At 45.2% G+C, this 13792-nt stretch overlaps 1 protein-coding gene across 2 annotated transcripts in view; it reads right to left on the bottom strand.

Annotated features, from left to right (window-relative positions):
- slo (calcium-activated potassium channel slo) overlaps nucleotides 1-13792 on the bottom strand; it is a 172042-nt gene that overhangs the window by 18802 nt on the left and 139448 nt on the right. Inside the window, exons 12-18 of one of the 2 annotated variants that reach the window (XM_084589656.1) lie at nucleotides 13466-13578; nucleotides 12693-12851; nucleotides 12536-12612; nucleotides 9713-9772; nucleotides 7242-7313; nucleotides 3243-3269; nucleotides 809-959 (exon numbers count right to left, since the gene is read on the bottom strand). In XM_084589656.1, coding sequence (XP_084445782.1) covers nucleotides 809-959; nucleotides 3243-3269; nucleotides 7242-7313; nucleotides 9713-9772; nucleotides 12536-12612; nucleotides 12693-12851; nucleotides 13466-13578 — 659 coding nt within the window. The remainder of the gene's footprint in view (nucleotides 1-808; nucleotides 960-3242; nucleotides 3270-7241; nucleotides 7314-9712; nucleotides 9773-12535; nucleotides 12613-12692; nucleotides 12852-13465; nucleotides 13579-13792) is intronic. The other variant, XM_084589655.1, reaches the window with a different exon arrangement.

Consider the following 13792-nt stretch of genomic DNA (forward strand, 5'->3'; position numbering starts at 1 on the left):
CGTCGCTCAATTTGCGCCGGTTCTTTGATATTGCAGATTGTTTAAAACACCAAAACCGCTACTTCAATAGCAAAGGCGACGTGAGAATAAGACGAGATACAAGCCACGCATTGTTATGCCTGCAATAAAACCCGCGGGAGGGATTTGGCGATCCATGTTTTCCACAGCCTCGATTATTTCTTTTGCTTACAGCCTGAGTCGACTTGAAAAAACAACGCGCAGGTATTTACTAAAGTTTACTAAAATCAATATGCAGAAGACTAAGATAATGTTCAGCAGCGTCGGGAAGGAACAGCAGTTTACATTAGGTAGCGAAATACTGGAAAAAAGTTTATAAACACACTGAGAAATCAGCGGAACGAGGAAAAGGAGCTTATGTATGCAACAATGAGCGCTTCAGGAAGGCCTCGACAGTCGGATGAACATTTTACAAAAGGGTATTCACTACAGAAGAAAATTAGTCGACAGTTCATTAGCGTTACAACTCAAAAATAAATAAAATACAGAACTAACAGCGGTAGCAGCCCAGCAAACCGCGTTCGCAGCTTGTCAGCCGTCACTTCGAACATAGCGCACGTCAAAGCGTCATGGACCAGCAAACGCTTGCCTTACACTAGCGCTCGCAAGGTCCTGCGACGTAACTAGCGCAGTAGACAGGCTCACTCGCCGTAGTTATCTGCGCCTGGCTCGAAGCCCTCCTCTGCAGACTCAGGCTGTGCAACAGATCATGCGACAAGTGAGGCGTAAAGATGGGCTGCCCAGCTCACGCACGAGCAGACACGTCTTTCTGTTGGCGGAAGGGGCTCACCTGGCGTAGGAGGGGGGAGCAGAGCGTCCTCCGCGCTCGTTGGGTGACGTCAGCGAATTGATCTGGTCGTGTTTTTTTGTACTTGGCTTTGGCTTCGGCGCAGAGCTCACGCGGTTCTGGTCGTTGTTGTTGCCCACTTGAGGCTGGGTGGCTGATTGCGAACGAAAAGCAAGGCAAGAGACGTTGCTGAAAGACCACCCCCTCGAGGCTCGGTAGGGGCCTTTGGGCAAGCACCGAAGAAGGACGACAGCCCCACCGTCCTCTGAGCTATAACAGCTTTGAGACTACGTTTTTAGCATGCTTAAGGGGCGGGAACAAAATAAAAGCAAACAGCCTGTATCTGCCTCTGAATTGCAGCGGTCACTCCACGACTTACAGAAACGTTATTCAGTTTTCTCCGTCTGTGCATCGTCAGCAAAAATAGCGAGATAGCCTCTGCGCTCAGCAAACGGCGGAACCACCTGCTAGCAGGCCGAAAGGTGCATACGTGGCCGTGGCTGCTGCTCTGCTGCAAGAAATGCCACGAGAAGGACAGCAGGTGGAATACGCTAGAACAAAACGAGTCCTTATAATCGAAACCAATGTAGAAATTTCCTCAGATAGGTATCCCCTTTAACCTCAATTTTAAGAGGAGGGACAGGAACGGCACCTGTTCACAACAACGCCGCGCGGTCGAAAAAAAGAGAAGAAATAGAAAAAAGGATAATGTAAGAGTTCGCTACTTTGGCTAATTAATAATTTCACTGTTAAATTATTAACTCGTGGTCGTAACATTCTGAACGCAAATTATGCGTCCTCATTAGTGAGTCGTCATCATCATCATCATCATAATCAGCCGCACTATACCCACTGTAGGGCGAAGGCCTCTCCCATACTCCCCCAATTAAACCACTCCTGTGCTAGCTGCATCCACTTGACTCCTGCGAACTTCTTAACCTCATCCGCCCACCGAACTTCCTGCAGACTCCTGCTACGCTGTCATTCCCTTGGAATCTACTTTGTTACCCTAAGTGACCATCGGATGTCCTCTCTATGCACTACCTGCCCTGCCCATGCCCATTTCTTCTTCCTGATTTGCATAGAATGCCATTAACTCGAGTTATTTCTCTGGTACACTCTGCGCGCTTCCTATATCTCTTAAAGTTGCACCTATACCATTTTTTTTTTAGTTCCATAGCACTCTGCGTTGTCCTCAACTTAAGTAGAACTCTTTTCGTTAGCCTCCACGTTTCACCCCCTTAGGTGAGTACAGGTATATTGCAACTGTTGTGTACTTTCCTCTTGAGCGATACCGGTAAGAAGCTAGTCATAATCTGCGAATACTTGCCAAATGCGCTCCATCCCAATCTTATTTTCCTAGTTCTTCCCTAAAAAGATGGGTTCAAGATACCAACCATTTTTGAAGTTTTGAAGCGTTAAAGATAGTAGGGAAATAACCAGGACACACTAAGTGCGAGCGACTGTTCGTCAAAATGTCAACCGTTGAGGCTTATGTGGCGTGTCTTTACCAAACACCTCGTGTTATTCGACAAGGCTGCAAACTAAATGCAAGTTGTTCCTTAACTACAGGCGCCGAGCACAACGGGCCTAGGAGTGGGACCGCAGGGCAGTCGGGCAGTCGCTGTACAGCGGCGCAACTTTACCCCACACGACACGCGGAGGTGGTGTTTGTTATACAAGGCGTAGGGTATCGCTAGAACATTAGCTGTGGACTTCTATGCAAGGGACGTTGTTGAGCCTGAGCGAATTTATAGAGTGAGATTAGTGCCTCATAACGTTGTGCTCAGCCAATCTGCATCGTGGGCGTGTTCTGAGCGGAGGACACTGTTTGGACTAATACTGTTGACATGGGTTCGTTAATGCCGTCAGCTCTGCCAGGGGTCGTCAGTGTGAAAGCCTAAAATGCAGATTTCACACACCAAGCATGCGCTGCATTTAGTTGTGTGTAAGAAAACAGGCAATCTTAGTCGGGTCAGAAATGTGTTGAAACATGCAAAATGCAGTGAGAGAGAGAGAGAGAATAAAAATGCGATCAGGAACAACCTCGATGAAAATGCTAAGCTTAAACCAGGCTGCCAGCACAGACGAAGAAAGTGGACGCCAAAAAAAAAGCTTCCTTTGCGAGCTTCCGCTGCTCTTCACCCATAATTACGCAATATAAATTGCACATTAGGCCATCAGCTGCTGGATATGCTAGCGTTAAACGTAAGGCCTTGTAAACCCTAAAACTGCAGCCACTAGGGAGACATGGCAGCATGCAGCCTAAGCTCTAAGGAGATGCAGACTAACTGTTCTTACATTGCTGATCTACAATGAGGTGTGGAGTCTCAAAAGTTTATATATATCAAAAATATGGCAGGCGTACAGCCAGGAAAAAAAGAAGACAACAACGTGCGGGGCACGCAGTGCTGTAAAATATAGCGAATGAACATACCCGTGTAGGTAAAGCTTTCTTCTTCAACTAGGTGAATAAAACAAAATAGAATGTGCAAATCAACACAAAAATAAACATTTTCCAGTTGGTTTATCAAGCACAAAGCAGTATTTTACATGTGAACAAATTGGATGATTAGTTCCATTTGCCAAATTAAAAGTGTGCATCAACGGTTTCACTTTACAAAGCACGCAGCAAGCTGTATTGCCGACAAAACCCGCACTAAACATATCCTGTTGGCTAGAGAACGAGCGTTTATGTTGCCCCATATCCTCTCAATTACGCTTTCTGAGTATGAAAATGCTAGAAATTCATCAATTCTGTTTTTTCAATGCAAAGAAACGGCTCAGAATTTGAAAGGGCTCTCACACTATGCTCACAAACCAATTGGCAACGCTTGGCTTGCCCATTGTAGCAAAAGGTGCGCGTGCCAACAAAAGTTTTTATTCTATTGCCTAGGATCCAGCTTCTAAAAATAGCCGTATTATGTTCAGCCCTAAGACTTCCTGCATTCATTTTTTTTACTTCAGCGCACAAACGTCGACCATCTCGTAGATAAGCACAGCGGCGAAATCAGCGAGCATGCGCGCGAGCATGCGCGCGAGCTTTCCTCAGCCAGGCTGTTACGGAAACTAGACCCAACCTCACCTGCCTTTTTGTCCCTTACCGCGCTTTCTTCCGCTTTTTGTACGCATCTGAGAACAAATTAGGGGAGGAAACACGGTGCCGCCTTCTTCCCTATATAGGAGATGAATGGGTCAATTGACAAGCGAAATAATACCGATCAGACGTCGTTGCTATCGCGCTTCACGTTGGGTATTGCCTTTCATCTGCTCCAATACCAGTGCGGAAAATGAACCTTACCAGGCTATGTTTTCCTTTTGTTTTTGCTCCCCATAAAATCACTAAATTTATTTCTTGTAAGACACTGGTAAGGCGTTTGCGCTGTTCTTGGCAATATCGAAGTTTCTAATCAGCAGGATTTGCCGTGACAGGCACCTCGTTTTGCTGCAGGAAGATGCTGCGTCAACCGTAGGAAAAATATAAAAATTCTGACACGTACGGAATATAATCAGCCAGTGTTTATCGCATTCCATGCACCTCAAGTCCTACCACTCGACCCTTTATTTATAACTTTATAACACCGTTCAAAAGATAAAAAAAGATGACGATGACCCTGCTCGAAAGAAGTGTGAGTGATGTCCGGTTTCCGGAACAGCCTGGCAGAGGACAGCTGCGCCGGACTGCTGATAGCGTTCACGCGCGTATTCCCCAACAGTTCGTCGCCGCGCTCCGTTATGTAGCGCTTATCGACTTGGCGGTCGACGCTCGCGCGTTCAGGAAAATATGTATGTGTATATATATATATATATATATATATATATATATATATATATATATATATATATATATATATATATATATATATATATATATATATATATATATATATATATATATATGTTGGGAGGGTGCGCAAGCTATTCCTACAGTCAGCAACCTTATCATGGACGATAAATGATCACATACGTTCACCTCAACTGTGCATAGACATCATGTCGGTGACAGCAGTCCTTTTTTACAAGTTTTGTAAAACCGCGTAGCGTTAGTGTCACCTAATGTGCCATTCTGGCGGCATACCAACTAATCAGGCACATCGTGTTTTCAGAGTTTTTGAGACGAAGTATACCACATGAAAAGTTCCTGAGCCATTCTGACACAAAAGCTAACGCACTCCAATGCTTTCATACTGAAGTGTCAAGAAAGGGCGTCCCTGCTGCAGCCGGGAACAGGTGAATATTTCGACGGCAATTCTGCAATAGTCGTACTGAGTAATCTTACCGAGCAGCACAGTTGGAGAACAGAAGCTCCTTACGCCATTTTCAGATAGAACGAGCTAGAGGCGGGAACCAGGAACAAGCTCACATAAAAGAAAGATGTCCGCGACAACTTTCGTAGTTCCGCGTTATTAGTATGCCGATACCCATCCGTTTAACTATAAGCCAGGCCAATTTGCATAAGCCAAACAATAAATTAGAAGTTCGCCGGCAGAGGCCGCAAGCATGATCAGTATGGACTTAATTACGAAGCAAACGCTCCAGCATGCATTCAGTTTCATTATAGTAACAAAATATGCGAGAGCTGAGATTGTTGGCTCGCGCTACACTATTTTGCGCACCCACTCAAGCTGACCTCGTTAAAGGGACAATGAAGAAGGTTCCATCCGACTACTTTTGATTCTCTGCCTCCTTTCAGCTAAGCCGACGTTTTTCCGGGAGAAAAGGACGCACCAACCCATGAGAAAATTAGATTTAAAAAAATTCCGCCAAATGATCCAAACGCGTGGCGGCCTTTCCGAATATTTTCACCATATTAAAGTGGACGATGGTGTGGTGCAATCTGAGCAAGCATTTTACTTGAGAAGTCGGCCGCTGTTGGCGACGCCTGTTTTTCGTTCCCTGGTCTTTTTGACAGCCTACGAATGCTTCGTTATCGGCGGGCGTCGTCTCTCCGTGATGAGAACGCAGGGTCCTATCAAAACAGGCCCGATACTATGTGCCCTCAGTGTCCCTTCAATGACTAGACGCGAGCAACGGAAATTTTGCATTTGCCTTAAAGGCGGCCCGCCGTTTCTGTTTGAGCGGGAGTAAGCCGGAACCTTTCTGAAGATGATTCTTAGCCATTATAATGCAAAGATGCAATTCGCAGTAAACTCTGGATTCTCAACGGTACAGACGCACGAATCAATTCTATTTAGTAGAGCATCATCAGCCGCGGACCTGCAGCGGTGATGGCAGTAGGCGTTTTGAATTCGCTTCGCTTGCACTCAGCAGCCAGTCACTTAGACCCAAACATTTGCGAAAAGAATCCGCAGCTTTGGTAACAACACAGTAATCCGAAACGAATTTCATCTTGACAACCTAAGGCACACTCTCTGCTGTATGATATAGTGTCCGAATGAAACTCGCACAAACACAGCTCGTATTTTTTTGTTTTTTGTTTTTGGCACATAGCGATATACTCCCCTCTATACGAGCTTGCCACTAACAAGATTCCTGTGCACAATAAGCATCGCAGCTCAGTTCCTTTTCATTCAGTCTCTCAAGTACCTTCCTAAGTAGTGCCGCATGTACCCCTTACAGAAAGCGAAGGTTTATTACGCCTTTTTTTTTTTTTTTTTTTTGGCATTAGAAGCACAACTGCAGTGTAGCTAACAAGAGACACGACAGTTTTTCTACGGTGTACCGAAACGAAGGCATCGGTAATTGACGATTATTGATGCGATTTTGACAAGATGGGTACGAAGCAAATCGTTAAGTTCCCAACCGCAGCACAACTTCGTGAGCGAAGCAAATAGAGCTTTTGTGTCATTGTACTTTCATTAAGGTGACCACAGCTGCTCGAAAAGAACCTGGACGGCAAGACTTCTAAAGCAATAATAGACCAGTTTCCAGCGAAGGACACTCATGCCTCTCCTAGTCGTCTGAGACTACTGACTGGCACAAGAAAAAAAAATTCGTATATGTTTTGCAATCATTGTTCAGGACATTACGATGGCACCTGGTTCAGCTTGTTCTTAATACAGGTGCCAATAGTAGGTAACAAGTCGGCTTCGTCTGGTTTGACCGAACAGCGTCGGTACCGTGTTGCCTGCCCGGATTGCTCCGAGGGATTGCTAAGTGTGCAGCTACACAGAGAACGGCTACAAAATAGCCACACTATAGCCGCCAACGACGGCACACAGAAGGCGGCTAAAGCTGCGGCAAAAAAAGTAATCGTCGATGTGCAAGTGTGAAGTAGACAGAAAGAGAGCAAAACAAACCAAGAGAGGCACTAATGCTCTGCCTGTACTAAAGTAGAAAACGATAAAAAAAAACAACAAATGATGACGTGCTCATCGTTTACCACGAAATAGAGCACATCTATAGGTGAGCAGCACTTCACAAAAACGGAAAGCATGCAGACTACAACAGTAGATGTTAGTGAAAGGATGACTACCTCGTAGCTTGACTCTCTTGGGTATTTCGGGTGGTGTGAAAGTGGGAACATTGGAGTTATGCAGACCTTCATCTGTGGATTAGTGAACAAGACAACCACCCCACGTTACCATCGCACGACTGTGCCAGTGGTAAGCACTACAGAAGAACAAAGCCTGCAGCAGTTAAATACAGGACACATGCAAGAAAAAAAAATACAACCACGCACGAAAATGTGACACAGGCTAGAGAAATCAGAGAGTAAAGTCACACACAAAAGGGCACCTTTCCGCCACTGGTCCTTGACGAGGAGCTGAACAGGCATGCCCTATTCGCGCTACCGTCCCTAATGAGAACTTGTGTTTTCTTTTTCAAGGCGAGTCGGGACTGCCTTCGAATTCGCCTAAATATTTCTCCTTAATAGCCACACGAAAAAAAAAAATCGTGTTTCTCTAACGGAAAGCGCCGACTACTTTTGTCTACAGCGCAACGAGGCGGCGAAAGATGTGCATCAGGGAAGCGATGGTGATGCACGAAAAATGGTACATTTGCTGGCAACGTGAAGAGTGATGACAAAAAAATAAAAATAAAAACGCTCGAGAAATCGCTGACAGGGAAGCTTTAGTTGTAGACAACGGTGGCGTATCGAGCACTCTGTAAGTTCTAATTCCCCCCCTTTTTTTAAGTATTTAGCACAGAGCCAGAAAAAAGTGCCGCAGAAATACCATACGATCTGTGCAAGGGCAGACTTCGTAATGCGTTGATTGTCATGGCTTCATATCGGCGCGGATGAGATAAAGGTGCTGTGCTGAAATCAATATAAACGATCTTGACTTCCGAATGCTCGAACATATGGTCAAGAGCTCTCTGTCAAAAACCAAACATTCAATAATGCTGCACTAAAGACTCCCGTTATATTTGGCTCACCTTCCGCTCATAACTGCAGCTATATGATAGCTTCCAACATTGATCAAGAATTACATTACTTTTGTAATCGGACGTACAACGCGGTGTTTCACTCGTTTCCTTAAAATAACTATAGTTACACCGCAGTCTTCTGCCGTGTAATTAATTACAGGTATCCTAGACTGGCCAGATTTCCAACCGATCCACAAAACAGCGCGTGGTGTATTATACAGAGCTGGTGCTTCGGGCCGTGCATCGGCACACCTACTCGGGACTATACTCCGCTCAAAGCACCCATGAGATCGTGCTCAAAACGCTTGCAAGCAACAGCGTCGAGAGCCGTTAAAGGACGATTGCGAATTATATAAAAATGGCACCGTCAAATTCCATGCTGCTGTTATTGTAATTGCCAATCGCACACGCTCCTCTTTTTGCAACGAGCGGAGCATGCGCTATGCGCCCGTAAGCCGCACACATTACCGTGACGATTAAAGTCATCTTTGTTCTCTAGGTTCCGAGCATTTTTTTTTTTTTTTTTGTTCTTAAGCCTGGGCGGCGCCTATTCTAACTGTGCTCCATAGGTCCCCGAGACGGACCATCGCACAAGCGATCGCAGCTAAAGGTAAATAAGAGCACGGACAGTGACGATGCGGTGCGGGACCAGCCGCGAAAGAGACTGCATTGATACAAACAGTGAGCTTACATGTTACATGCGACACAACGCAACATGCGGCCAAGTGCCGTGGCAGAGCGCACGCCGTACAACACAGGTATCAGTGAAAGTTAGAACGCATGCGTTCGCAGACAAACGGGCAGACATCGACATGCAAGACGCGTCAGGAAATGGTGGGCGTGCACGTGTGGAAGGGGAGGACAGGCGACAGTGAGAGGAAGGCATGCATTGGGCAAGCAATAGAGTTACGTCACATTTACACGCTGAAACAGAGTTACAAGGACACGCCGCCTGACTGCACTTTGGGCTCTTTAGCCAGCATATCGGGGGACGATATCGAGGGGCGACCGTCGGTGGAAAGCAGGCTTTAAGGCATGGGGGTTCATTTGATCAGGAATGCATACATATCCCATGGGGGTTCGCTCACTATAGTTGCCAACAAGCAGCAAAAGTAAAGGCTTCGCTCACAATGTCTAGTGCGTGCTTGACGTCTTAGCATTCGTACGCGTGATATTCGCGCACAAGTTCGGGCATGTCTTAAACAATTGCAAAACAGCTGCAAAAAGTTCGGCTTTATGAAGACTATAGGGGCGTCCTGTTAACAAGCATTACAGAACCGTTTCTGAAGTGGGTATATGCGATTATATTTTAAACTTTTTTAAAGCGGGCACATTTTAAAGCAGCACCTCAACTTTCGCATTCTGCTTACGCTCTTTTTTTTTTTTTTTATTTGTTCACGAGCTTGGCGATAAGCGCGAATACCTGAACTTTCCCTGCGAGCGACGGACACTCTCCGTAAGCCAAGGAAAGTGCAGTCAGGCTTCGTATTGCAAATTCCAGTGCCAGTTCTGGGTTTCTGGCGACACGTAACTACGGTCACAACATTTAACAAAGATACTTTGAAGGCAACCTACTTGCTCGACTAACTGCCTGCACTGCCCTGACACCCTTTTTAAACAGACCAACTCCGGCAGCAACACGGGTGAAAAGAAAAGCCAGAAAAAATGGGGGAGAGAGAAAGAAAACAGGATCGACAGTTAGTTGTTGGGCGTAAGAAAAACATCCCAAGAACACACGTACGACATACCGATACTTGGAGTTTAATTCAAAGTCCTGTGTGATTCCAACAATTCTACAGTTCTGAATATTCGCACACCTATTTTCTTTCAGCAAAGAGAATGAGTAAAAGTTAGAATCAGGCAAAAACATTATGACAGCAGTTACATTAGTCAGGCGCTATGAGAAAATGCGTTAAGGCCTCACGACTGGGTAAATTGAGTCACATTGCGCCGAGCGCTTCCCTTTTCGTCCAAAGAGGCCTTTTAGGTAGTCGGCAAAGCAACGCGCCTTCGCAGGTCAAATTCATGGCGCGCTATTAAATGATGCACTACAGGTGCGTAACTTCAGACATGCTACCTTTCAGCGAACAATAAAATAAATGGCCGCAAAAACAAAACTAGCTACAGGTCTGTCGTATTAATGCACAGGTCACACTCAATGCATAATATAGGTTTCGCAGTTCAAGGCTGCAGGCTCAGTGCTTGCTTCCAGGCAGAGTATCGAGTCTTGGAGCGCTTTTTTTTTTTTTTGTTAGCAGCATTTGCCGAGGTCGACAGAAATTTACTCTCATGATTCGAGACGCATTCAACACTAGATAAAATACAAGCTGTGCAATAAACCAACAAGAAATCACTACAACTACTGGCTGAGTCGTCGCACGATAGGGTAAACATGTCTTTCATGGCAGCTGAACCTGCAAGCACCGAGGGCTATTCCTATTCCCAAAACGCGTTAAGAATTTATTTTCATTTTCTTCTCGCAAGCTGCGTAATCCAATCTACGCTACGCAAGAACGTGAAGTTAGACTGTACGAGGTTCAGTGTGGAAAATGTTTGCAACCACTTATTTCATCTCACTTGAACATCACCTAGATGCCAACACAAACAACTTAGGAGTAAATGGCATATGAAGCGGCAAAAATTACACGGGTTCACGTAAGCCTGCCTACGTGCAGAAATACGAAATAATTACGAGTTCCGTGCCTTACTTCCGTTAGGAGTTCTGCATTTCGTTGCCCAGTACCATTTATTAGTTGCCGTTTATATTGGCGAAATTTCGATTAAGTCCAATCCTGGGAGTCAAGGAACCGAATTTTGGGAGTGGTCCACCCAAATGTACAAGCCACCATTGAGTTGGCCATACTCAAAATATGTTAGGCACTAATTTTGGTCAAATTCTGCCAAGGTCGAATTTCGAGGATTCAGGGAGCCAAATTTTAGGGGTAGCCCATCCCAACTTGGAGGTAACTACTGCACTGGCCATAGTCGAATTAGGCAGGCATCAATTTTTGGTCCAATTCTGAGGAGGCAATTTTTTTTTTTTTTTTTTTTTTTTTTTTGGGGGGGGGGGGGGCAAATTTTGAGGGTGGTCAACACAAATGTGGAGGTCATCATCGAGTTGGCCATACTCTAACTAGATTGGATGCCAAATTTGGTACTATCATATTAATTGTATAAGCTATGTATTAGTGCAGCTTGTGAGGATACGCTCCGAGGACAGGCTCTGCGAACGCAGTGCACCCTGCCGACGCGCTTTGGTAACGCTACACATGAGCCAAGAAATGCTTTCGCATCAGTACTCTACTGCATGGTCAATTAAACCACTTCTCGTAAAGCACGGGCAAGTATAAGCATCCAAGATGTCGCGCTAATTCAAAGCCTGGAATGCTTTGTTACTGATAGCGACCCCTACGATTTTTACGCTCCTGGTAGTCTCATTTCGCGCTAAACATACCGAGAGAAAGGGAGTAAAAAAAATGAGCGCATGCTTTTAATAAAGACAAGTTGGCGCGTTTTCTAATTGATAACAAACATGTATTTAATCAACGTAATCTTGATATTTATTTTTGAACAATAACACATTACTAACAAACATCGCTCCACGGTTTTGTGAGCTCCCTTTGAAATAAAGCTTCATTAAAAAGACAGGCAGAAGTTAGCAGTGGTATATGCGAGGAATGCAAATACCGAGGTTACAGCCTTGATTGAGCGGGAGAAATGAAAAAAGTGCGCAATCTGCGCTTTACCACGCCACTGCAAGTCAGTGAGAAACAGCGGTACAATACACTCCACATTAGCGCTCCTCTTTTGGCTCCAAGAATTTTGCAAGCTTGTTTCATTGTCAGCGTCTGTCTACAAGCGAAGAAGAAAAAAAATTCTCCACACAACGTTATTGCCAATTTCAACGACCACAAGGAAACGAAAAAAAAAAAAACAAAACAAAAGAAGAAATGCACTCACACACCAGGTGTGTTGAGTGTGGAATACATACTTTTGCCTTTTCAAAGTAAACAACATGGTGCACAATGCATGAAGCGACAAGCAAGCATTTCATGTCAAGGGTAGAAGAGTGTTCTTAGCTATGAAGTGTGGCGGTGCATAAAGCGGCTTTGCCACTCGTGACAGCCGAAGCACAGCGAGTGTGGTCGGACAGAAAGCTCACAGAAAGCAGGGGAAAAACAATTAGACTCTCCATTCACTGCCACGACAGGAAGCGACGTTTGAACACTCAGCCTATGGGGGACCGGCTCACAACACTGCCAGTGTTAGCCAAATGTGCTTCGCAGTCACGGCGCCACACACAGAGACTCGCAAAACACGCACAAGTTTCGTCCACGCTCGGTAGCCGGCGCACATTAACTGCGGGCCGGAAGACAGCTGGCATTTCAAAACACTTACGATTCTTGCACTTGCACTTCTTGATGAGCTTTTCATCCTTGATGTCTTCGTGGCAGTTTTTGCAGTAGAACCAGGCCCTGGGGAAGGAAGGCGAGCATGGACGACTGACAGCAACGGGAAGGCGAGCGAGGGAGAAACTTGTAAACGGCTGCGTTACCTTTTCACTTCGTCTGCAGACTGAGCAATAAAAAAACCCTGAGTATTAAGAGTAATCTTAATCTTCTTCTTGGGATTGATGGCTATCTTGGAATCTGCGCCCTCATCAACGGCCACCTCAATGGCCAAAAGTAGCAGTTTTAATTTCACAAAGCAAAGCCTGCAACGGAAAATACAATTCGGTAAAAAGTCATGAAAAAAGAGAACACAAGAACAATAAGAAATCAGTAGTACTAATGACGATCATCATCTGCCTGGGCAAGACCCCTTAAGCCCTGATACGCAAACCTAAATATGGCATATCATATCTACAGACAAACATCGTACATTGATTTTGATCAGTCATTCTTTAGGAGGTCCCGATACAGTCACTGACTCTGGGACCTCGTCTTGTGTGTAGAAGGCTACTATATGCTGTAATGTATGCTAACTCAGACACAATAATATTGAAATTGAAAAAAAAAAAAAATGGCGCCACAATTGTACATACATCAAGCATGTGAACCGATACAAAAGAGAAACGGAATCACTGTGGAACCTAAATAAATGCGAGAGCTTGAGTTTAACCGGTCAAGTTATCGCCGCTTTGTATGAGGAGAAAAATTCACGCTGCGTTGCACTCCGGTGGGTCAGCTTGCCTTCCTAGGCCTCGTCAGAACGCAATTGCTGTCTTCAATCGCAACGCGCCTGTCTGCAACCGACACACGCATTGCGCAACTCACGCCTAAGAAACTTACGGTGGAAAGAGTAAAAAAGCGAGCCATGCGCGCTTACTCTGCTGCCTGAGGAAAGGTCATGCCTGTAAAAGAGGCGGATAAGCTCTCGGTGTACATCTCCATTCCCGTGCCGCACAGATAATCATTTTGCCATGCAGGCATGTCAGGAGACTGAAAAACAAAAAAAAATAAGGAGAAAACCTTTAGTAGATGCGCATTGCAAGCAGTGCAGATTCGAAAAAGTTTTCCTCGAAAAGCATGCAATCCTTTCCCTCGTTTTTCCCGTAGCTTTTGTTTTCTTTTTTCTTGTCTTGTTCACACCAGTAAAATTGGTTTTAGGCAGCACTTCCCGAAACGCTTTGCGTACTAGCGCTTCAGAGAAGGG

This window comes from Amblyomma maculatum, chromosome 1 (assembly GCF_055883805.1).
Source record: "Amblyomma maculatum isolate TAMU_Amacu chromosome 1, ASM5588380v1, whole genome shotgun sequence".
Taxonomy (NCBI): domain Eukaryota; kingdom Metazoa; phylum Arthropoda; class Arachnida; order Ixodida; family Ixodidae; genus Amblyomma; species Amblyomma maculatum.